Raw genomic sequence first — 13793 nt, 5'->3', positions numbered from 1 at the left:
TCACGAATCTTAATCTGTGGGACGGGTCAACCCCACCGATATTCACAATAAAAAGTAAAACTCTTAGCATAAAAATAATATTTTTTATGGATGACCCAAATAAGAGACCATTCTCACAAAATACGACCAGTGAGACCGTCTAACACAAGTTTTTACTTAAACTTTTTAGTTTTAAAACTATAACGTCATAGATACGAATGAACTTCAAAATTTTCTTATAAATTAAAAAATTAACAAGATCTAGTATTTTATAAAAAAAATTGTTTTTGTTCTTGTTTTAAAAAAATTAATTAAACATACAAAATGGAATACGTCCAAATCCTTGGAATTTTTCAAACCCAAATCCAACCGTCGTAAAATTCTGATGCGTGGATTTCATTTTTCTTAATTTAACAAAATCTCAACCGAATATTATAATTATATACGATACAAAGCTCCCAAAATATATAAATATCTTAACCCCAAATATCCATCCAAAAACTTGCATAATTGTTATCGGTTCTGATTTACCTGAAATTTTATGGGATGATATAGGATGTTAATTAACAATAATAAAACATGCCATTATATTTCAATTTTTTTTAAAAAAAACATGCCATTATTTCATAAAAATGAAGGAGAACGCCTAATTATCTAATTTTACCTAAGAAATAAAAAAAAAATTCAAACCCAAACTTGTAAGAACTTTTTTATTCCTTTATATAAAATAATGATACATAGAAACTCCGCACAAGACCACCTGCCTCATCCCACACCATTTTCAATATACAAATTGCAACGAGATACCAACTTAAAATCCACATTATCTCCTAAATACCATGCATGGAGTGCACCACCATTTTATTCAATGTAAATTTTTATGGGGTACATATACATACATACATATATATATATATATAATCAAAATGTTTCCCACTTTGTTGTTACAACCACTCGCTCTGAGTTCGTCTTCGGAGTAAAATTCCTCGGTTTGTTCTGTTGGTCAAGAATATTAGGTGGCAATTTGCTTATATCTGAGTTTTTTATCTTTACCAAATCAAGAATTTCAATGTATTTTTGCGTCCTTTTCACCTAATAACCAGTTAATCGATGAAAAAAAGTTAATTACTATAACATTTAAATTAAAGAAGAAAATTATTAATTATCTAGTAAGTAGATGTAACTAGCTACCGACCTGCATTCTTCTTTGCAATTTGATTTCTCCATCCGCAGAAATCCCATCTAAATTTATCAACTGGATCATCAATGACTCAATCAAGTTCAGTAAAACAATCTCCTCAACTTTCTTGCCACTATTAATTGTTGTTTCAATTGAAGCCACCTACCAATATATCAAGAATGATTAAGATAAACTAATGCAAGAAAAAAAGCCAACTTAACAAAACCATTAAATTAAGCAAGTTTCATCCCACAAAGTCAACTCCCTCAACTAATCTTGGTTAGCAAAAATGGTTTGAAATATTATAAGTAATTAAAAATCTTGATTGATTCAATCTCTGTTATTTTTTCTTTGGAATTAGTCTACCTGTTTTGCAAGCTTGTCAACTTCCAATCTAATGGCAGCAATGTCTTTTGATGCTCTCTCCATTTTAGCATTTCTGCGTGATTCAAGAATCCTTCTCTCCTTGCTCAATTCATCTTCAAGAAGAACAATCTTTGATCCATCTTTCACACCAACAACGTCAAGAAAAGCTTTTGAATCCCTCTCCTTTTCCTTGAATATCAGCTTTTGATCCTGTGGATTCAACCCAATCTTCCCTGCCAGCATTTTCTTTAATTCCCCTGCACCATTCGTCGCGATATTTAGTAATCCGAGACATTGGCTTACCATGGTATTGTAACAATAATGAAACAAGGATTGAATGAAATAGTGGGCAAGGGATCATAATACCAAAACTTGCTTGAGAACTAAGAGTGACTTCATGAAAATATGAGCCATATTTCACTTTGACTTTAATGTTAGGAACACAAGCTTTTGTATCTTTGCTCCTATTTTGAACATACATTCCACAAGGCCTGACCTCCAATCCTGCGGCTGACTCGGAGCCACCACCTTTGATCGGAGACGGGAATGAAACTCCGGTGACCTTAGGCTTCATTTTCAACATGTTGTCTTTGTTCATTGTACTCGAGAAAACCTGAATTTGGTATTTATAAAGAAACAGTCGATGTAAAATGCATAGAGGAAGCTTTGAAAGTTTATTTTTCCTGTAACAAGAAATGAGACAAAAAACTTGTTAAAATAAAAGAGAAAAAAATCTTAGTGCTTGTCTGCTAAGCGAAGAAGATACCATATATATATAAAAAAGAAACAATTTTTGCCCCACGATGTCAGACCAACAACAAAATTTTGGTCTTTATATGTGCATACAAATATTTGAAAAATTAATAATGGAAACCCATCTAATATAACAAGTTTTAGCAGCAAAATATTATGTAATCAAGTCATTTGGAAAGTTTCGCTGATTATATATATATATATATATATATATATATATATATATATAATATATAATAATAATAATAATAATAATAATAATAATATATAATAATAATAATAATAAAATTCGGGGGGTGAGAGAGAATAATGGGAACATGTAAGTTGTTGATGGCGCCTTTTGTTGGTTTGTTGGTATTCTTTTCATCTTTATGTATTTATTTAGTTTTTTATAGTTTTTTATGATTAAAAACTCATGGTGATGTACACTAATTAATAAATGATTGATTAAACGTGGTGAAGATTCATGTCACACATACAAAAAAAAAAAAATCTATAATTAAGTTATTTAAAAGGAAATACAGATTAAAAAATATTTTAAATCACTGAAATTTTTATATTTAGTTGTACCGATTGGAGAAATTTCAAATTAAGTTCAATATTATTTGGCTGTTGTCTTGTTGGATTCTTAACACGGATGCACCTTTATTTGGCCTTGATCGATATTATATTATTCTTTGATGTTTTATATAATTATATATATATATATATATATATATATATATATATATATATATATATATATATATATATATATATATATATATATATATTTGGTTGAGTGTGACTATTCATTTACTTTGGGATATGAATAATTTACTTCAAGAATGTGAAATAATGACAACCATTACATGTATATATATTTGTTAGTATATTTCCAGGCCATTGACTCTTTCGAAAATATTCCCTTAATATATAATGTAACTCCATAAGAAAACTCAATCAGAAAAACGAATGCTGATAAATAGATGAAACAATATTAAAATATCCCCAATATATTGGATATTACACATGACGATGAACTATATGCATACTATTTTGGTCATTTTTTCAATTTACTCACACCTTCTTTCGATAATATTAATCTAACACATGCAAAAATTATTCTTTATGTCTTAAATATTATTTTTCATTACAAAAAATCGTGTTTTTCTTAGTTATGTTATTTTAAAAAGACATTGTATAATATATGCTTATTTAAATTAAAACTATTATTTTTCATTGCATGTATGAATCGAGTTGACTCGTGTAACATATATAGATTTGTGATATTGTTGTACAAAAGAGCTAGTGACCCGTTAATAAAATTCAAGATCAGGAAACCGGGTAGCCATTAAACAATTTCAAGGTCAAAATTTCAGGGAACCAAACACTCCATTTATTAACGCGTTATAGGAGTTGCCTCGATGCAGGCGTGACCAAACCAGAAATGGCGAAATTTTACGAAGAAAACAACAAGAAAACTCCTTAATAATTAATAATAATAATATTATTAGTAGTAAATAAATAAAATAACAACTAATAATAAATAAATAACAAGAAGGCAGGGCCAGGTCTTAATTTCTTGGCCATCCACATTATAATTTATTCCATAAAAATCTACGTTTAGTCAGCATATGAGATATTATTGCTTCAAAGAGTTAGTTTGAAGTCATTTCAAAATGCTAATGACAATGGTGAAGTAAACATCACAAGTGAATTGATATGTGAAGCATCTGTCTTTTGTTCAGTAGTTTGGACAATTACATTATATCTTCGTATTTGAAATAACAATATTATAATAGTACTCTAAAAATAAATTCATATACAGTCTTAGACACTCGGTGCAACAAATAGTTCTGATTTTACTTTCTATACACTAGACTAGTTGTCAATTTCATGTACAAAATGATAGTCTCCCGTCTTAGAGCAAAAAAACTACAATTCAAATGAAATTAAGAAAAATTATGGATGGAATTTGAATAAAAAAATTTCCTTGAATTTGGCTTTTGCATGTATTAGCTCCGAATACATCGAAATTTAAAGAGTTTTAATGTTACTAATTGACAATGTACTTGTCATGCTCTGTTTTCAAAAAAATGAGTATTAATTTGGTGCTTGTCATTTGTCATTATCCAAAATATATTCAATTAATCTAAAAAAAATCTAAATAAACCAACCAATAAATATTGATATCAAAATACTCGTTAATTGTTTTCTTACTATAATCCTTGCTTAATATGTTTGGAAAATTACAAATTTTGACTAAAATTGTTTTATTTTATGGACTTTTGAAGATCGATAGACTTTCCTAGAATCATTTGGTACTTTTCCCTAATATGTATTTAGTTTAAACGTCCATTCCAATAGTCAGTGATAGTTTAAACATCAAAATCTAATATTTCTAAGAATTAATTTCAATTATGGCTCAGCCAAATCACACGATACTCCTTGATTACTGCCCTCTACCAAAGACATTTAAATTAATAAGCATTAATCCCAATTAATTGCTGAATATTGGAAGTAAACCAAACTACTAACGGGTCATGCCCATAATTAAATGTAATCAATCTTCCCCTATCATTTCATGAGATTGCAAAAAAAAAAAAAAAAAAAACATGTCAGTCAATATTGTTTGTTTTATAAAGAAATAGGGAAAAAAACATTATCAATCAACTTGTCTTGTTTGTATAAGATAATAGCCAACAAAACTACATCATCCAACTATAGAATATTATGTTTACGTGATTGATAATTGGTATTAAAGGTCTATTAGAAATGACAATTGAAATGTAACTTTTGACTATTATACACACCAAAAGTTTGTATTGAAATTATCGCTGGAGTTGTCAAAATGAGCTAGACGCAATTTTTGGATTCGTCAAAATGACGGGTCAACCCTCATGTCTCACATAATATGAAAGCCAGACATGCCAAAACCGGCTAGGTTTACCGGGCTAGTGTTCGTCCAACCACGTAAAAGTAAGCTGGATTGACAATTTCTCGACATGCCAAAATGACGAGGCGATCTACCTAACTAGCATGTTCTTGCATTACTTATATCATTGTTTGGCCAAAAAAACTCACATTGGAGTTACAAACTTGGATTTCATTATATTCATGCTTTAACATTAATAACTCTGGCAAAATTAAAATCATTTTATAAAACAAACGAACGAACAAATATCACTTCAATTACTAATTGAGACGATTATAAAGCCAAATATTGGAATACAAATATACTGGGAACATGTCTCAGTTGGTATATATATAAGCAAGCAGCTTTATAAATTATATTATCATACTTGATCCAAGACTTGTGTAACCGTGACTGCACAATGGTCTCACATATCAACTGTTTTGTATTCGTTCGCGGAAAATGATTAACATAATATTGATATAAGAGTTTGTCGAAACTCCTTACATATAATAAACAAATTCAAATATATATGTGATCTAAAGTATTTAAACTACTATGACTATCAATTGTACTTGATGTCTAGATACTTATCGTCAACATTTCAAATAAGAACATAAAAAATTCCATGGGGGATTTTCAACTTCTCCTTGATATCATGATGATGAGAAGGTGGTGGGGTTTGAGGCCAGTTCATTGATTGAATTCAGAGAAGAACTGCACAATAATGCGGGGTTTGGGCACATGCATGAGCACTGAACCTACACATACAAACAATCTTTGTTTGCTTCGGCCAGTGGCTGAGCCATATACAAGTCAAGGTAGGCAAGTTTTTTAATTTTTTTTTTTTTTTTTGATCCTGTATTGTTGCACATCCTGCAAAATAATAAAATAATTATTAATTAAAAATGTTATCCCCTTCTCTTCGAACATGGCTCCGACCTTGGTTCAGCTATGCATGACAAGTGGTCCAGTTTGGATTTTTATTATTAGGGGGAAAATGGCAGCAAAGTCAGCTATCCAGCTGCCTTCTTTCAGGCATATAGGTTTCAAGACATAACTAGTGACATACTGGTCCTACGGGAAATATCGGAATAGTTGTCCGGTGGCGACCATCGTCCTCTCAATGAAAAAATACCATTCTTGTTATTGTTTCTATTTTATTTTTTTTCCAAATGTAAGTTATCCCATAAAATATATGAAATTGCGCTCTACTAAATCCTCCCGAATTCGATACAGAAATAAACAAATAGGTATCTGTCGAATTCCATCGTAAATTTTCGCGTCCTCCAAGACCATGCCGGTTCACCACCGTTACAATTTGGTTGATAAAAGCTTTAGAATGGAGTTGATTTCATTCTGTACGTTCTTTTGTCTTTCCTTTGTAATAAGTTACCTAGTATGGTTGCCATATGTTGATGCAAAATCGAGTATAGTTTGATTGGATATCATTGTATATTGAGCGAGCACTTCCAAGGGTTACGCCAAATCACAAATCACTCTTTCGGGTTTTGGATTATTACAAGGACAACTCATCTATAGGGAGTGTCACAAAAGTTGAGAGCCAATTGATTTCCAATTATTTTCGACTTGGAAATTTTAATAGTAATTTATGGAGTTTGAAAAGTTTTTAACTTGGAAGTTTTGCTTTGTTAAATTTGTGTTCGACGAAGTTTCTAATGTTGACAAATACTTGAAATCTTGATCATGAAATTAAGCTAAAATTAATGAACCAACAACGTTAGATATTTTTGAAACTACAATAAGTATTCAGATTATGTTCGACGATCCAACGGCTCATCCCAATTCCCAAGCTCTCAAAACATCCAAAAAGCAATTCAAAGATCACTCATCTTTCCGAGCTTTAGACCTGGCCGGACTTGCTGGCTTGATGATTTTTCCAAGTAATAGTACAGCTATTGGGACAATGGTTCCAACAAAGTAAACACTCTTGTATGCAATCAATGTTTCGTGCAGGCTTAAAACCTGTTTTACAGTAGAGTATAATATAATTAAGCTGAATGTATCAGTGGTTGATAATTTAAAGCAATGAATAAAAGTGAGGGGAGAGGACTAACCATGAAACCCACGCTGGAGTAGTTCAGAACCATAAGGGTGTATGCGAAGTTCATCAATACAAGGATGTTTCTGAGTACAGATGTTTTGCTGGCTTGTTGCCATCGGTAAATAACTGTCGGTAAAATGAAGTCAATCAAGAAACTATGTGCATATAATGAAGTCGGTCAATCGAGAAACTGCTTGCCAGTTCAGTCATAGTTGTCAAACCTGCACTCAGGCGCCAGGCACACATGACCCAAGACAGTGTGCCTTGGTACATCCGAGGTTCACTGGCCTCACAGAGGCACATGCCTAAAGGAAGAGGTGTGTGCCTTTAGCCCAAAGGCGAGGCTTGGGTGCATCCTTGATGCACATTGCAATCTTAATAACTATTATGTCGTAAAAGTAACTAGATTAAATGGTTTGCTAAGGATATGATATCTTCTGTCCTTATCAATCAATTTTAAAGAAGACAAAAAAATGTGTCGTGTTGGGGCGCATACACAGCTCGAGTAACAACTTAAAATAAATTTAAAATTACCAAATAAAAAAATCCTGACTCAAGCTCATACAGCTTGACCAGCATTCAAACTTGATTTAAATGTACTCAATGTGGAGTTAACTAGCTGCTCTTGAAGCTCAAGCTCAGTAGGTACTCACAAATGGTTCGACTAATTTGCATCCCTACTATTTTAGCCCATGCTCGGAAATTAATAAATTTATATTTGCCATAAAAATTCACGTAGGGTCTGAAAATTACGACCTGTAAGGAAAGTATTTAGAATGCATGTGACTAGCTTTCAAGCAAATGAAAAACATAGCAAATTTACCGTACCTCTTGAACCAGCAATCATTAGTGCAGACTGAATGAAGAATATGATGTACCCAGGATACAATCCCTGTCAAACAGTGAAATGATGCTGTGTCAAGCTGCTACATACTTGAAATGATACAATCCCCCTCCAAAATATACTTGAAATTTTATGCGCAATATTTCTTTTAAGATAAAAGTTTCGCTTAACAAGACCATTTAACTAACCCAATTGACATGCCCCAACCCCCATTTTTAAGTGTTCAAATATACTTCGAATCAAATCCAAATTTTAAAATGGAAGGGTAATTTGACTCAATTGAAATAATGAGGATCGCCCGCTTCAACACACTTGATGGCCAGGAGAATAACCAAAACCGAAATATGAGATTGCAACTCACAAAGAACATACTTACAAAAATAACATAATTGAATATAAGTAGAATATTGGTGGGAGGAAGAAATATAGCGATTAACTATTATTGAAAATACAACATGACCATTGAGTGTGGATTAGCTTTCAATGTTACAACTAAGTTGGTTCAGTTTTAATACATGGCCCCTAACCTGCATAGTCTTATACTGCCGCACAACTATGATGTAACCCACCTTGCATAAGCTATCATCACCAAAATCATGAAGTTCAACAGAGAGTGACATTCCTAACCCAAAAGGTGAAAATTGATGACAATGACACGATAGTATTCTCAATATAAAGCTGTGTTCATACACTTAGCTTAAAGTTAAAAAGAAAGCATGCCACAAAGGCGTCATACATAATTTTGTATAAGTACGACATATTAATGCTTACATGCCACACTGCACTGACGGTTTGGGTTGCCAGCAACTGGAAGAAGCCAGGTCTTTTACCTTTCTGAACTAACCTATCATAGACATCTAAATAAAACAGCAGAAGTTAGTTTGGCACAAAGTATTTATATAACTATTAATCATTCAGAGCTGTCAGATCAGAACGCCTGAAAAAAAGAGGAATTTTTTTATTAACAGTTAACACCAACATAACCACAAGCCTCCATCAATAAGGACTCCCACATTTACTTGCCTAGCCAGTGGTGTATCATATATAGAATAGAATCTGTACCAGAAAATATCAATGGGTTCCTTTAATCTGTCAGGTGAGAGTCTTTTTCCCAGATTTGTTCCAAGGTTTTTGCATAATTGAGAAGTTAGAAGCTGGCTATAGATCAATGTGCATTTTACATCCCTATGTAACATAATCACAAACCTCTAACAATATGAAACTCAACTACTTGGCCATGCAATAGATCTTATATCTAGAATAGAATATGTTACAGACAAGATTAGTTGATTGACATCTAAATTTATAGGTAGAGAACCACTTTCATAGACCTGATCAAATTTTTTACACAACTGAAAAGTTAGAGGATCGCGACAGATCAACGTGTATCCCTAGCACGTCCTTAGCTGTGGTTTCCCTCCAATCCTCAGGTAAAGAGTGAAAACATTTTCAAGATGTGATATGCTCTAGAACAAAAATGCGGCATTGATGGTACCAGAACCTCTCAGGTACCACCCAATCAGACTCTCTAAGACTTTTATTAACTCTGATTCGCCTCTAGTCCTACTTGTCATGACAGGTATCCTTATGCCTACACACCTGAAAATTGTCTCTAAACCCACTGAGCGCAATGTAAAATTCAGCAATTACTACTGCCGAAAATAATGGATTATGAACTAATTTACTCAAACAAAGCTTATAAATTGCCAAAACTTTTCTTTCACGGTAAAGTGGGAGAAGAGTATCAAGAACAAAATTCCAATTAATCTAATTGAACATAACAAGTACGGATGACATGCCTCAAGGGCCTCTCATTCAACAAGTCCCAATATCAAAAGTTTGGGAATGTCTCAAGCACGTTTGAGCAAGTCGAATTGTGTTTACATCCTACACCCATCCTACAGCCACAAACTATACGTGAACAATAGTAGTATAGTACTGCAGCAGTTAAAACTTCTTTTAACTACTTTGATAAAATTTTTGATATGCACTTAGCCTCCATGGAGAATATGAATTGGCTTCTTCCAATAATTACCAGCATCCTAATTTGATAACCTTGTTGCACCATGTTGGTCAAACAAGCTAGTGTATGAAACTAAACCAAGAATCTATTTTCCACAACATAGCATGTATAACCTCTAAATTAGCCAAGCTTCTTTCCCCAAAACTTCAGATAAGCCGAATTAATCGATGCATTTCCTGATTAATGCTTTAAAGTGATATGATTATACTTGGATCACAAATGATTACTGTCTCTAAACATTAACTCAGTCATATAACAAAAAGCCACAAGCATTATAAAGTTACTTTGAAGCTCTAATGCCAACAAGGAGTCAAGGCCATGAGTGTTCTCATTTGGACATCTAAACATATTTTTCCTCAAAGTATGCCTAGGTTACAATCATTAAACTCAAAGTAAGATGACAACAAACATAATTTTGTCCTAAAAAATGACATCAGATTCCATACACCTATAAAGAGTTTCTTTAACCACAAAATAGAAAAGCATTTTCTTTCTCTTATCAAATTTGAAGAAGTATTAACTACCCAAAGTAAATCTTAATCATTTCTTATTCTTCTCTTATGTTTTTTTTACTATGTTATGTCAGTTGTTCATACTAGCAGTTGCAGAAAATAACATGGCAATGGCTTCTTCCCCCTAAAAAACAGTAACTATACATTAAACCAAAAAAAGAATGGCACATCAACTCAGGTCAGCTGAATAAATGGAAAAATAAGTTTGACATGCTCATAAATTTGTGCTTATGGACACAAAAAAGAAAATGTACTTTGAAGGAAAGTTCACTTACAGTGTCTAAGCCAAGTGCTAACTTGAATGTTCCATGCTAGGGGTATCTGCACAGCACTCTTAGCCAACTCAACACCTAATACATCAACATTTATTGCACGATCCCATCGAGGTGTGGGTGGATTAGAATCTGTCCAGCCACTAAATCCCAGCCCAGAAATAATTATAGAAGCTTCTGAAATGGACCAAATGAAATAATATTTCCACCGAGCAGTAAAACCACACATGTACTGGTAAGTCAATCGTTTCCAGAACCCATAATCTTGGTATACTGGTTCAGTGAATCGAGTAAGTGGAAAATGTGGTATAAGGTACAGATACAATCCCATACAGACACCAGCTTGCAGAACAGCCCTTAGAGTTGCCCAATAAGGAGAAGGGGATGATCCCTTTTCTGTAGGTTTCCACATCTGTTAAAGGCAATTATAATTCTTACTAATGACTAACATGCATTGGCCATAAAATAAATTTAAGTTCAAATATAATACCCCTTTCCTCTCAGTCCATTCAATATATGCTGCCATTTCATATACTGGACCAGCAAAGTGACTTCCACAACAAAGACAGTAACCAAAATATTCAAGTAACGATGGCAACTTCTGCAACCGGTTTTTCTTTTGTGCATCACGCATATCTTCATCTTTTAGCAATCCATCATTGTAATTAATGGCACATGATATAATTTTCAGTGTTATCACCATTAGAGATCCTGCAGAATTGTAAGATCAATGACAAAGTAGAACTTGACGCAGAATATACATGTAATGAAAAAATTTATGCATAAAAAGTTGCCATATTCAGTCCTTCGGAAACTAATTCGATGAATTTGTTTGGATGAATTGTACAAGTAACTAAATAAAGTCTAAAAGCACAAATACTGATTGAGATGGTGCTGACCTGTAGCATCAATACCTCCTTCTTTCCATGCATCTCCACTCATGTAGTATACATGGCTACACGTGTATACCAATGGTCAAAACATTTTGAATGTTTGCAATGAAACGAAAATATCTCAAAATGATGCTCAATGACACATGTTTTCCCATAAACACATAAAATAGATTCAACCAAACATGTTTTTCTCGCATCACTAAGGATACAAGTCAAAACATCTCTGTGAATTTTTGCAGTTGTTGGCATCAAAATTTTCAACTAGAGATAAGAAATATATAGAATCGTAAAATTTACAGACTCCAATTTCCATTCATTATAAAATACCATCACACTATCATCGATGATAAACTGTAAAGCAATTCAGAGTGCTTTTGATAATTATAAACTGGAGTTTCTGAAAAAGAAAGAAATAAGGAATGTAAATCGATTTTAATTATACAGATGCATCAACACACAACTCCAAAACAGTGGAAATTCAGAGTACAAATCAAATTCTCTTTACTGCAAATATTTTGAAACTCAGGGCAAATTTTTCTGAAAAACTTTAGACACGTTAAGGGGTGAAAGCTTCATAACCTAGAGAAAGGGTATGATCCAAATCCTTTCTATCTTCAGAAGCCTAAATCAAGTGATTGTGCCTAATACTACAGCATGAGTGATACATAACACCCTTGGGATCAGTATTTTTTTGTACAATTGTTGTGAAAATGCCAACGCCTGAGCAACAATCAAAAATTCAAATTTATCTAGTTAAGTACCATCACCGAAGACTTAAAATCGCCCCCAACTCCCAAGCTTATCAAAAGCAAAAGCTAACAACTTGTAAAACCACATGCATTTGCGTCAATGGACCGAGGTAACAAAAACTTTGTTTTCCTTTCATATCAAAAGTGTTACCAATTTTCAGAGATTTGTTTGGATTAAAATGGCAAGGAAAGGAAAAATGAATTCAGCAATTAACTCAACCAAGACTGTTCTTTTTAAAGCAATGCAATCAATTCACCACTTGTCAAGGAACTATTTTCAGAAACCAAGTAGAACAGCCAATTACATAATAAAAACTCCAGACGGTCAAATTCTTGAATCGGAAAATAAAAATTGCGACGTTAACGTAAGCAAAGTGAAAGGTACCATCCAATGAGGTAACCGAAGGCGATGAAAAATGTAATAATCCCGCAGAACTTTCGGAAGAGTGCCATAGAAGCATAGCCTAAAAGCATCGGTACCAGAAAATGCAAGTTCGATGAAAATCCAAAGGAGAGGTATGAGAGAACCGCCCCGGATAGGGCGGCATAAAGGTGGCGCCCCGAAGGTCCTCCTGGGACGAAACGGTGGAAGAAGCTGACCGGGATGGTGACCGCAAAGCATAGCAAGAATCGAAGAACAGGCACAGAGACTCCGATCGCCGATGCCAAGGGACCCATCTCCGGCAGCTCCATGCCTCGGATTTCGTGTGGTTCAACTGTACTCACGCTGTTAATTAATAATAATCTGGGTAGCTGTCTGGTTTTAGTTTTGGCTCGACACGCGGATGTGTGCTTCCGGAAGAAATCTTCTCTGATATTTGGTTATTTTTCTCAAACAAGCTTGAATTACATAAATTATTTTAAATTAATATAATAAACAAATTTAATTAAAAATCATTAATATTTATTTAATCAGTTATCATGTTTAAAACACCAATTATAAAAAGAAAACCAAAAACTTCAAATTTTTAATTAAAAAAAATTCTAACAAAAAAATTCAAAATATTTATTTTTTCCTAATCAAATTAATATAATAATATACCTACATATTTTATTATTTTCAAACTTCGGAGGGATTTCGCATCGTGGGCATGCAAGTCGACACCTATTCCCAAATTAGGAAGTATCTGGCCAGGAGAAATATATATATATATATATATATATATATATATATATATATATATACACAAAATATATATATATATATATATATATATATATATATATATACACATAAATTTAATATTAAATGAATAAATTT

The 13793-nt window shown here is 32.8% G+C and overlaps 2 protein-coding genes across 2 annotated transcripts; both read right to left on the bottom strand.

The window, feature by feature from the left end:
- Window positions 1-713: 713 nt before the first annotated feature.
- LOC140827980 (BAG family molecular chaperone regulator 3-like) lies at window positions 714-2446 on the bottom strand. Its single transcript, XM_073190945.1, has 4 exons — window positions 1892-2446; window positions 1526-1782; window positions 1175-1321; window positions 714-1071 (listed from the first exon to the last, which is right to left on the bottom strand). The coding sequence occupies exons 1-4, from the start codon at window positions 2121-2123 to the stop codon at window positions 901-903; spliced, it is 807 nt and encodes a 268-aa protein (XP_073047046.1). The 5' UTR covers window positions 2124-2446; the 3' UTR covers window positions 714-900.
- Window positions 2447-6875: 4429 nt separating this feature from the next.
- LOC140825192 (lysophospholipid acyltransferase 1-like) lies at window positions 6876-13355 on the bottom strand. The gene is made up of 8 exons (XM_073186815.1): window positions 12918-13355; window positions 11790-11845; window positions 11381-11601; window positions 10894-11302; window positions 8855-8940; window positions 8068-8131; window positions 7253-7365; window positions 6876-7160 (listed from the first exon to the last, which is right to left on the bottom strand). Exons 1-8 carry the CDS (start codon window positions 13223-13225, stop codon window positions 7020-7022), a joined length of 1398 nt encoding a protein of 465 aa, XP_073042916.1. The 5' UTR covers window positions 13226-13355; the 3' UTR covers window positions 6876-7019.
- Window positions 13356-13793: the final 438 nt, after the last annotated feature.

Source organism: Primulina eburnea, chromosome 3 (assembly GCF_022965805.1).
Source record: "Primulina eburnea isolate SZY01 chromosome 3, ASM2296580v1, whole genome shotgun sequence".
Classification (NCBI taxonomy): Eukaryota; Viridiplantae; Streptophyta; class Magnoliopsida; order Lamiales; family Gesneriaceae; genus Primulina; species Primulina eburnea.
Note: the sequence above shows the minus strand (reverse complement) of the source record. Positions and strands in the feature narration are given on the sequence as shown.